At 41.7% G+C, this 12637-nt stretch overlaps 1 protein-coding gene across 2 annotated transcripts in view; it reads right to left on the reverse strand.

The window, feature by feature from the left end:
- The window catches only part of PTDSS1 (phosphatidylserine synthase 1), a 54171-nt gene that overhangs the window by 24566 nt on the left and 16968 nt on the right, over positions 1–12637 (reverse strand). For both annotated transcript variants that reach the window (XM_073330515.1, XM_073330516.1), the window contains exons 4-7: positions 9659–9783; positions 6026–6184; positions 1884–2035; positions 35–176 (exon numbers count right to left, since the gene is read on the reverse strand). In XM_073330515.1, coding sequence (XP_073186616.1) covers positions 35–176; positions 1884–2035; positions 6026–6184; positions 9659–9783 — 578 coding nt within the window. The remainder of the gene's footprint in view (positions 1–34; positions 177–1883; positions 2036–6025; positions 6185–9658; positions 9784–12637) is intronic.

The following is a 12637-nucleotide window of genomic DNA, read 5'->3' on the forward strand; positions in this document are numbered from 1 at the left end:
TACTAGTTTTGATTTCACAAAAGTTATTTCTTACCTGCCAGATGATCATGAAAAGGTATATTCCAGCCACTCTTTGAAATGAAGACTTGGGGTCAAACCAGCGAACATAGGTCCAGCTAGCTGGAGTGAACTGCAATACAGCTCTTTTGATTTTCCCTGTGGTGGTATGAATGTCCCTGAAAGAAAAGAATGGCTGCAGTAAAGACAAGGAAAAGATAAGGCGGGGGGGAGAGGGAGGGAGAAGACAAGTGATACTGCATTTTAGTATTTCTATTACAAATCATGATGCAGTGCTCTTTCCCATAAATCTATACTTAAGTGCAATGTGTTGCGTGTTACAGCAAAGGTTGCATTAAGAGGCAGAATTTATTGAGTGTTTCAGTGAAGAGGCAAACAGCTATTATGAGAAATAGCCTTCTTATAGCAGAGCTATATACAGACTTCAGTCAGTAGTAAAAAAGCAAAAACTAGAAAACATTGAAGTCAAACTCCCAGTACTATCTAAAGTAGTTATTCAGTTTGGGTTTCAAAGCATTTTTTTCTTTCCCTGAAGGAAAAAGGACCAAGAAGAATGGTGTTCTGCAAATCTGCCACAAATTCCTGAAGAGAGGTTCCCTCCCTCATTATCTCCCTATTTTACAGCTTCACTGTCCTTACCAACGAGGTCTAGATGGTGATTCCCTTCTATAGATCATCAACACCACTCTTATTCCACAGGTCTGAGTGTGTTGCTATTGCAGGATTCCCAGCCCATGCTAAGCTTGGTATTGGACCCAACTTGGGTGTCCCACATCGCCATGTACAGCACTGGATGTAAGCCATAAGCTTACCCCTGCTTCATATATTTTTTCCCCCACGTCCCATCTGGGGAGGAAGGGGAGTCTCTGTCAGGTGGGCTGCATTTTGTTTTTGTTAACATCTTTGTTACTTGAACGGTTAACAAAACAAATGAAAGGAAAGCTTTTGGTGAAACCTTCCAACTCTCCTCTCCTCCAGCTGAGGGTTGGGAAAGCGACAAATTAGATTTCAGCCTGTTGCAATGTCACTATCCCACTCCCTGTGCTCCTTCAGGGGAAACAGGGAAATCTAAATCTTTGATTTAGGCCGGATTCTGCCACTCTTATTCACACTGCCTACTGTCTTATACTGCAAGTGCTTCCACTGATATTAATAAAAAGAAAAGGAGTACGTGTGGCACCTTAGAGACTAACAAATTTATTTTAATATATAAATATATAATATATATATTAATGCTCAAATAAATGTTAGTTTCTAAGGTGCCACAAGTACTCCTTTTCTTTTTGCAAATACAGACTAACACGGCTGCTACTCTGAAACACTGATATTAATGGAACCACCTGTGGAGTAAGGTACTACACAACATAGGTTTATCATAATGTGATCTTATGTATGTTAGGTACTGATAGTATTATTGCTGGGTCACTACACTAGAGCATAACAGCCTGATCCCAAACCTACTATTAAAAGGACGAGTCAAACAGTTCAGATGTATGTGTGTATTTGGTTCCTTTTTCTTCAAACAATGCTTTGCTGCCATGAATTAAGAGATTAAAAATGCAAATATTTCCTTCTACCATTTTGTACTCTATTTGGCCTCAACTTTAACCTTTAAGACTAAGCAAAAAATTCTTAAAAATTCAATTATAATCAGGTACACAATTCACACAAAAGGATTGACACAAGATGGTGCCTCAACGTTATTAATCTCATATATAGCACTGTAAATATACACTGATAATACTCCATTTCTATAGCACATGCATTTTACATACATAAAGACATTTAACTAGGAGCTAATAATTCAAAATTTTACACTGCAATATTTTAAACATGCAACTTATTGGCTTTTACTTTAGACCTACTTGAAACTTGCCCAGTGATAGGTCCTCATCTCCAAGAAACGACAAACTATCATGCCCAACCAGATGCCACCCCCGTTACATAGCAGGATGTCCAAAATGACTTGATCCCACCAGCATTCAGCAAAATTAGGCAGAAGATGCATGAAGAACAGCTACAGAATACAGCAAAAAAATTCTGGATGAGGAACAACATAGAATTCTTACAAAGATTTTCAACTTTATTTTTTTTAAAGCAACTGTTGAACAAACAAAAAGTGTCATATTTTATGAGCCTGCTTAAAAGTCTATTGAAGTCAATGGGAACCTTTCCACTGATTCTAGTGGACTTTGGATCAGGGTCCTAAGAAGGCTTCAGACGTTACCCTCCTCTCACCTTTTCCCTCTGGTGCTGTACTATCTATAGGAATCAAATGCAGAGTTTTGAGCCCCACAGACATAAAATGTTATAACACAGAACCCTTGCAGAACAACTGCATTTCTTTCAGAGAAAGGAAGGTGATTTTGTGCTTGTCTAAAATCAAAAGGCTACATTTTAAAGAGAATCTTCTTTGTTATTTAGTGTTAAACAGTCTGTTCTCATGAGCATCAATACTGAAGCATGTTGGAATGCAAGATTTTTAAGACTTCTAATTGAACACATTTCAGGAACTTAAGTCTTTTTTGTTAATGACGTTTTGGGGAATTTCCTGCTTGTAAAAGGTTATAGAGCTGGCAACCCGTATGATGCAGTTTTTCTGTTCATAGATAGATACAGCATAGACAGCGGCAGTGCAAGCTTTGCCATGCTGACCTACCAGACTGTCTCATTCTTGACCTGGAGGGACCTAGGAGCGAGAGGGTATTTCACTCTCTGTGTGCTTTCAATGCCTTGCATTTCTGCTAACTACCGATTGAGATAGTGCTGTGATGGTGCTATTAAAAAAGACGACCAAGGGTCGGTCTACCCTGCTGCTTAAGTTGATGCAACTTACATCACTCAGGGGTGTGAAAACGACAACTCCCTGAGCGATGTAAGTTACACTGACTTAAGGCATTGTCCACATCACGCTATACTGGTGGGAGAGCAGCTCCTGCTGACATTACTTCTGCCTCTTGCGGAGGTAGAGTAATTATGCCGACGGGAGAGCGCTCTCCTGTCAGCATAGCGTGTCTTCATGAGACATGCTACGGCAGCGCAGCTGCATCAGTGCAGTTGTGCTGATGTGGTGCGGTAGTGTAGACATGTCCCTGGACCAACTACTCATTTCACATAGGGCAGAACAGACAGTAATGACTTTCAGTCCTCAATAGCTAGATTCAAACTAGCAATACAGGGGTAAAAGAGCTGATACAATCTCCCAATATTTCCAGTTTCCTACAAACTTCCTTTGGAGAGCGTAACAGCATTCATTTCTAAAGGTCACTGTCTTGCTCCTGTATGACTCAGGTTCATGTCATGAGCAGCGTATGGATTCAGTCCAGCAAGAATATATACCCTGTGCCCCTCAAGAAGAAGTAACTTTATAATCTTCATTCATAGAGTGAGTGAGGCAGAATGGTGGAACTGAGATATTTTAAGTAAAACAGAAACCTGATTCATTCAGGGCTAGAAACGGATTGCTCATCTTAAGTGAAAACAAGTTTTGATCTCTATTACAGATTATCTCCCCAAACCCCAAAGGCTTGAAATTGGATAACATTTATCATTAACATTGGATAACTCATCAGAAAAGGGGATACGTTCATGTTGAACAGTCCCTGTGGTACGTTCAAAGAGGTGCCAAGCAAAACAGATATTCCTCATGGTGTTCTGTATTTTCTTTCATTAAACGCCAAGAAAAGTGAATGGAATTGGCTTGCGTAGTCTCTTGCGTGCTACCAGAATTTCACATTAAAACATCTTTTCATTGCCAGAAGCATGCAGAAAAAATGTTATGTCAGATCTGTGAGGGAGGGGAAAGGAGTGCCTCAGGCACAGAGCAAGAAAGGATGCTGGTCACTGTAAAACGAAATACAGTGATCTATCCTGACAGTGATACCTTTCCTCCAGGGTAACTGCAGAAACAGAACTGTTTAAACATCTTTATTTTCCCTGCACTAAAGGTGTGGGCCAGTTTTAACATGACAAGGAAGAACTTTAAATTATTCTCCAGAATCAAAGATGTACACGACTTATACTCTCACAGTGGTTTCAAATCAATCATCTTACTTCATAAAGTTTTTGGATAAATCTGGTGTGAAATGGGCATTATATCCATTTCTCATATTATGTTTTAACTCTCTTACAGTATTTAATGATCACATATACTGCACTATTTTTGCCCAAAGACACTACAGATTATAGCTGAGGAGGCTGAGTTTAAACAGAGTAACGATATTTGCATAATACCAATTTGTGGTGTGGTGGTGCTGAGCACAGAGCATCAAAGGTATGTTTGAATTCCAACTTTAAGAAGATAGTATTCAGCATGTGTGAGTGTCCAGTGTCAGTATGGGGATTTAGCCAGCTGACAGCTAGCAATGTTAACAGGAGATGCACAACAACTAAACCCCTATGCAACTCCCCTGATAACGACTGTAGGTTTCTAATGACTCTTCTGAAATAGTTAAAGGACTAAAAATCCATTTGAGTGGCAGCATCCTATGTATATGGTAAACTTTCCCCTAAACACATTGTCTGTTCCAATACTCTGTCCTTCACTAGCAGGGAATACCAATCGTATGGGGTCAAGTTGTGGGTGGTGGCTTTGTGATGATCCATAGGGGATGATAAGAGTCACTTTAATTTGTGAGCTGAGTCAGGATTTCAACCTGTTCTCCAAAGGTGACGGCTAGTGCCTTAGCTCACTGTGCCACCTAGTGCCTTCATGAATTGGAATTCTCTTTTAATTTTAAACAATACTGTTGTAAGGGGGCCTGGAAGAGACAGAATCCATGAATACCTAAGAATAACAGTACACATTAGTAGGAGGAGATGTTAGGGACAATATTTTCAAACTGAGTGGTACTCATATTAGGTTCCTAAATCCGTATTTAGTTTCTAAAACATAAGTCAGTTGATTTTCAGAAGGCCCAAGCACCATCAAACTCCAATGAAGTCAGTGAGATCTGCTGCTTTAAAAATTAGGCCTACTAAGTTGGGTGCCCTAAAAATGGATTTAAGAACTTAAATTTAGACATCAAAGTCTCAAAATTTTGTCCGAAGTCGTTTTGGCTTGTAAGAACTAGAGCCTTCCTGGTCTGAATTGCTTAATAACTGAAAGCAAGTTTCAGAGAGTCTCTCTCATTGCCAGTTCTAGAACATCAGCTTCCCCAAAACTGGCATCCTCCATACCCTGATCATTCAGGCGTTACAAAACAGAATTCAATTTTGCAGAAATGTGGCCTCAGGAGTTTAGGGAGGTAACATTCTACTGATTAAAATTATAGGTTAGATAAGATAAAAGTTAGATAAAATTGAGTTATTTAGGATAACGAGTATTCAACCTAATTATCACAACACATCTAACAACAAGAGGCTAGCGCACAGCCTGCTGTCCCTATTGGCCAATTCAACATAGATGTCAGCAATTTTCAAGCACAAAGAGGGCTTGAGAATGAGAGACAGCTGCAGAAGTGAGCTAATGTGTGCATACGCCCACATCTAGAGAGAACTGCTTTAACGTGATAGCACAGAAATCAGTCAGTAACTCTTGAAGTTATACGACAGTGTTTTAAGATAACAGTTCAAAACACTACTACTGTAGGCTGGGGTCACATTATGTAGGATACTGTTACATATGGGGCAAAAGTAGGGCTGAGCACTGCAGGACTAGTCTAACCAAAGGCTTTGTCTACACTGGGGAATAGCTCCCACTTGGCAATGGGTGCCCAGCAATTCATGCCGATCCCTTAGCGTGGACAGGGGCAAGCTAGGGTTTGCACTGATTGAATTTGTCATAGTTTAGTACTAACTATTTTCACTTTCTAATTTTTTTTAGTGTAACCTATTTGGTCTTAACATTTCTTCCTGAAATGATTATAGCATATGTTTTTTATAATTTACTTTGTACATATACTGGTATTTAGCTAGTGCTGAAGTAAAATTGCCAGTCCTCTTTCCTGTATGCTATGAGTAATATATAGTACCATCAGCCTGCTCATGATTTAACATGTCAACCTACCTCAGTGAGCTCCCAGGTGATGCTAATAGTCCAACATAGCCCATAGCTGCGGATCAGCAAGGCCTTCATTGCCCAGCCCCAGAAATGCCCAAAAGCAAATATGTCAAAATGGCTGAGGATTCTCTCCCAGGTGATTACATGGCAGTTCACAGCATATTCCTGTTAACAAAACAACAACAGATCCTCAGCTAGGATTTACATCTGGAAGCACCAGAACAGGAGGACATTTTTAACTCAGCGTAAACTGAAAGGCTGAAACTAAAGATATTCTGGATTTTGAATCCATGTTACTATTCCCACCAACATTAGAAATGCCCTCTTCCGCCTCCTCCTAGCCCTGGCAATTAGGTTAGAAAAAGGGTCACTGGGAAACTGAATGGTAAACATTTGAAAACAATAAGAATTTTTCTCCTTCTGCTGTCCATCTCTATCATTTTTGACTTGTTTAAGCAGGTGCTGATTGTTATCATTGCTGGTAATTATGGGGCAAATTCTGTCCTCAGTGCATAGCCTCAAGTATGTACACTGTAGGCTGGTTTTTGTACACGGTGTGGACTGGGGGCAGAATGTCCCGCTTGGGCCTCAGAGCTATAAGAATGGATTCTCTGTACCCTCCTCCCTGCCTGGATAGAACTGCACCAATACTGCTGCGATCAGGACCTCGGATGCCTGTCTCATATGGAGACAGGACTTAACATTATGTACAAGTTTATATTTTGCCACCTCCTTTTTAAAAAAAAATTAACCAAACAGCTGGAAGCAAAAATCATGCTGCACTCTTCTATGAGCCATAAATCTGAGATGAGGTAGAACAGGGACAGATAGAAGAAATCGAAAGAAATAGCTATGTGGAATAATGTTGCTCCCCATCCCTCAGTGCTCTTCCTCAATTTTTAGCCAATAAAGCTGCAGGAAACAAGAATAGGATAAGACTGATGTCATCATGGTACAAAATGAATCTGAAAGGGGTAGTGATAGTCTTTGCAGCCTTTGGGGTGAATGCTGCACATGTGACTGAAGGATAGAAGCAACAGTTAGGAGAAAGAAATATGGAAAATACACAAATAAAACCTCAGGCAAGCAGGTCATGGGAAAAAAAAAGTTATACACAAGTGATCATGGTTCTCTTGCTTTAACACTGTCCTTGAAGGTCTGGTTTTCAAAAAACTCAACAGTGGTACATCCTCAGTACAATGCCTGAAGCAGTTCCACAGACAAGTTGCAGATCCAACTTCCACTGACTTCAATGGAGCCAGAATTTCACCCAAGCCCTCCCAGCACAGGGATTGTAAGCGCTGCTCACTGCAAGTGACCTCACATGGGCACCGGGTATAATAGGCTAGGGGAGGCTAACCCTCTGCCAACCCCGGCTGTTGCATGACCACACTCCGCCCCAATGCCCTACACTCGCTCCCCCTCCTCTCTGAAGCTGGTGGGGGTTCAGCTCCAGCCAGCGGACGGAGGGATCAGGCTGGGGCTCAGGGACTCTTCTGGCTGCAGGGGCGGGGCGGGGGAGGTGCTCAGGGCTCCAACAGGTGAGGTCTTATGTGTAGGGCCATACCAAATTCACAGTCCATTCTGGTCAATTTCACAGCTAGAGGAGTTAAAAATTGGTCAATTTCAGGTGTTTACATCTGAAATTTAATGGTGTTGTAAACATAGGGGTCCTGACCCAAAATGGGATCGGGGCAGGGGAGGGGGAGTGTGTGTTGCAAAGTTGTTGTAGGGGAGTCTGCAGAATGCCACCCTCACTTCTGTGCTCCCTTCAGAGCTGGGGGCTCCTAGCTGCTAGTCCACACCAGATAAAGGCAGGGGCCCCCAGCCAATTTGGGGGAAGACCCTATTGGGTCACCCTGAGCCTCTGCAAAAGCCGCAGGGGAAGAAGCCCTGAGCCTGGGTGCCCCAAGTCCTGCCTGTAGCCATGGGGCAGAAGCCCCGAGCCTGGGCCGGAGTGGATGTGGGGTGGGATGGGGCGGAAGCCCTGAGCCACAGTGGCTGGGGGTGGGGTGCGGGAGGCGTGGAAGCAGGGGAGATCAGATTTCACAGTCGGTGACATATTTTTCACAGCTATGAAATTGGTAAAACCCTACTTATCTTGAAGGAAGGGGGCAAGCCTCCCCAAAAGGGGGGGGGTTCATGCGCCAACCATGCTTATAGATAAGCGCCACCCTAACAGGGTGGCGGAAAGGGGAGTTATTGCCCTATCTCCTCCTCCTGCAGGCTAGTGGAGTTGATTGGGCACAGAGAGAAGTGAAAGCATCATCCACTGTAAGGGTGGCAAAGCTGCAGTTGCAGTCACGGGCCCAGGGAGATCCTTCCAGAGGAGTTAGGCTTCTTTCAAAGGCTCCTATTGCAATGCAGTCCCCTCTGCACCCTGTCAAGTGCAGACTATGCTTTAAAAGCCACAATCTGGCCCTACACTTTAAAAACCATTACACCATGATTAAAAAAAATTCTGTTCCTAGCAAGTCTCCTAGCTGTAAGGTTTACATTTACTACTACTGGAGAAACCAGTGTAAAATACCAAAGATAGGATAGCATGAGAAAGCTCAGGCCAAGAGGGTGCTTTTTGTGGGTGGGGGGCAAAATGTAAAAGTCATCTTATTGACAGGCACAGCATTTTGAGCACCAGAAGGCTCTCATTTTGCCACCAATGCGTTCTTTAATTTTTGACCAAAGATGGGCATACATCCCACAGCATGCCCTAGACTCTTCCCAGTTCTGGCCAAGGAGACCTGCGCAGTATGAACTTTATGGGTTTTGGGGAGAAGGCCAAGGAGGGAGAATACAGTTGCTTTATGCTTTGTTACTTCTTTTCCTCCATACACATATGCAGAAAACAAGGTCCAAATTCAAGCCATAAAGCTAGAAAGTTAAATTAAGTTCATCTCCCAATTTGTATAATAACCCACATGCATATGCAATTTTTTAACTATGTACTCAGTTTTATTTCTTGAACAAAAACATAAAGTGTATTTTTGTCTGAAGGAGACTGTAAGTTCCTGAATAGGGCAGGGTGCTGCAAGTTGTATGTCGTAGACACAATGATAATACTCAAATAAAAAGCGTAAGACTTGCAGCAAGATTCCCCAGAAAGAAGTCTAATTGCACCTGGCGCTGCAACTACAGCTCCGACACCCTAGCAGTGGGGTGCCGCTTTCACTTTCCTTTGTGTCAAAAGGCGACAGGGCCATAACTCTGGATTTAGTTTGTCCACAGATAAGTCATCTATTATAGCTATTTGTAAGTGATATGAGAGAAATTAAGTTTGTGCAAAAGCACAAAAGGAACAAAGTTCCATTGCTTAGTACTGTCAGGAAAAACCCCATATTCCCCATTAAATTTGGTCTGATAGCAATTGTAGATCTCCTATTCTGACTTGACTCCAAGCTGCTCAGGTACGATCCAGATACTACAATGATGGATATCTTCAGATATCTAGCATCGCTTCCATGATTAATATAACCCAATACCTCAACACAAATATTTCTAATACGCCCAGTAGATCAGTTTTTACTAAGTTGAATCAGAAAGAATAAAAAAAAAACATTTTTATTGGTTAATTGAAATGTAGAGATCTGACAGTTAATATAAAATAGCTGTAACTTGCACAAGGATGCTAAGTATACATACCATGATGTCTGCTTCCCTGGTGGCATAACGAAGATTAGGATCTAGCCAATACATCACTGCTTTGACCTGCTCCAAGTTAAGGAAGAGCACAAACACCAGAAACAGGAAATAGAGAACGCTGAGACCTGTCGGAGGTAGAATCATATTAACATGGAATGTTTATTGAGGAAATTCCACGGGCCAAATAGTCAAAAGTTGGTTTCAAAGTGGTGCCCCAAAGCCTGCTTACAGAGGTTAACTGCACACAGAAATGCCAATTTGTACAAATGCAGGTTTTGTTCAGACAATAGCTGCATACAAACATTTGCAAACACACACCACGTGGCAATCTTTGAAAAAAAACCCAGCCTTTAATACCATTTACCTATCGCATATTCGATTACATAGCCATGACTGAAAAAACAGAACCAAAACAAGTCACATCCAAAGAGCAATTTAAACACAGAATTTAAGCAGGAGCACAGGCGAAGCTCTTAAAAAAAAAGAGACATTGGGATTCAGGGACTGGGCTTTTCCTGTCCCACTTTCATGCTCTCCTGGCCTCACTAACATAGCTATCTAAACCAATACTTACATGTTAAGGGACAGACACACCTGCTTTGAGCTGCTCTGGAAATGCAAATTTAGCTGCAATTCTAGCTTTCCTGGTTAATGCACTATAGCTGCTTTGATGTGCAGAGATTGTCATTAGAAGTTTAATTCTAAAAAAAGGCAAACTACGGAAATTCAAAAACTCAAAACTACATTTGATGGTGTTAAGACTGAGCATACATATCAGTAATTTAAGGGTGTTAGGGTTACTTCCCCACTCTGAACTTTAGGGTACAGATGTGGGGACCCGCATGAAAGACCCCCTAAGCTTATTTTTACCAGCTTAGGTTAAAAACTTTTCCAAGGTACAAACTTTGCCTTGTCGTTGAACGATAAGCTGCCACCACCAAGCGTTTTAAACAAAGAACAGGGAAAGAGACCACTTGGAGACATCTTCCCCCAAAATATTCCCCCAAGCTCTACACATCCCCTTTTCTGGGGAGGCTTGAGAAGAATATCCTAACCAATTTGTTACAAAATTATTAAAGACCCAAACCCCTGGATTTTGGAACAATGGAAAAATTAGTCAGGTTTTTAAAAGAAAGATTTATTAAAAAAAAAAAAAGAAAGATAAAAATCATCTTTGTAAAATCAGGATGGAAAATACTTTAGAGGGTATTTAGATTTAAAACACAAAGGATCCCCCTCTGGGCAAAATCTTAAAGTTACAGAAAACAGGAATAAACCTCCCTCTTAACTCGGAAAATTCACATAAAACAAAAGATAAACTAATCCGCCTTGCCTGGCTTACCTACACTGGTTGCAATATTGGAGACTTGGATTAGGATGGGTTGGAGAAGATGGATTTCTGTCTGGCCTCTCTCAGTCCCAAGAGAAATTAACCACATAATCAAAGAGCACAAACATAACCCTTCTCCCCCTCCCCCAAGATTTGAAAGTATCTTGTGTCCTTTGGGTCAGGTGCCAGCCAGGTTAGCTGAGCTTCTTAACCCTTTACAGGTAACGGGATGTTGCTTCTGGCCAGGAGGGATTTTATAGCACTGTATACAAAAGGTGGTTACCCTTTCCTTTATATTTATGACCAAGGGTAAAAAAAACATTATAGGGATGTTTTAATGCTTGATTTTGGGCATAATTACAATTCCAGGAAATTCAATTTACCGTATATACTTGTTCATAAGCCAAATATTTTTGGTAAAAAAGTGACGCATCAAAGAACGGGGTCGGCTTATAAACAGGTCTACACCAAAATCTGATGATTTTAAACTGTATGGAATCATTGAATTGAGTATCTAATACACTGTCGTTTTGTTTACCTGGCACGTCTGTAGGCATGGAGCCCCCTAGCTCCCAGTGGCTACGGTTTGCCGTTCCCAGACAATGGGAGCGGCGGGAAGTGGCGCCACTGAGGGGCTCCGTGCCTGTGAACGCTCCAGATAAACAAAACATCCAGGCCCGCTAGCAGCTTTCCCTAACGGGCCAGGAGCCAAAGTTTGCCAACCCCTGAAATATAAGGTCAGCTTATGAAAGGGTCATACAGTTTTTGCTATTTTTACCTAACCATCTTGGGGGTCGGCTTATGAACGAAAGGGCTAATGAATGAGTATATACAGTAAGTTACACTTAAGAGAAATCTAAACGTGTCAACGCAAGAAATGCACAGTTTAGACGCTCAAACAACCTTAGTTCTGTCCTCTAGCAATACCATGAGGGGGAAAAATATGGAAAAAACCCCATATTTGTCTTTAAAATCAGCTTAATTAGGACAAACACTAATGAGTCTTAATAATAATGAGGTTACTGCATGATGTCTCTATATATTAAGAGCCAAATCCTGTCCAGAGGTATGCAGACACAATATGAGGACGAGAGGACTGTGCAGAGGGCTTCCCTCCCTCAGGGGATCTGTACAACATCAAGGCAGGATGGATACCTAGCTAGCTACTAGACAAGGTGTGGCCTGCTGATTAGGAGTTGTGGTGAAATATATGCTTCCCAACTGTGCGTGAGACTCTATTTTGGAGTTGCAGTTAGGTGCACGCCTCAGAGCCATCCTGCTCTGCATCTACTGAATGGCTGTGGCTGACTAGTCATGCCAAGGGAAGCAGAATCACACTAGAGCAGGATTTTGCCCTAATTACGCAGGCACACTCTCTCTCCAATAGTACAACAGAAGTTCTGGGAGCGTCAACCTTGAGAGCATCCTTTTAATTTACAGTTATTGTCACCCAAGACTGTACAGCAGAAGCCAGGTTATTCAAGCGTCTCAAGCTGAATTCTCAAAGTTGTTACAGCTAATCAGCAGTGACCCTTTAATGTCAACAGATGAGTCATTAGCTATTTTAAGAGGCTAGATATTTTTAGCTACATAAAAAATCCCAACAGAGGCATCTTCAATATCTTTTTGAACAGATCTGTTCTTCATAT

Source organism: Lepidochelys kempii, chromosome 2 (assembly GCF_965140265.1).
Source record: "Lepidochelys kempii isolate rLepKem1 chromosome 2, rLepKem1.hap2, whole genome shotgun sequence".
In the NCBI taxonomy this organism is placed as follows: domain Eukaryota; kingdom Metazoa; phylum Chordata; order Testudines; family Cheloniidae; genus Lepidochelys; species Lepidochelys kempii.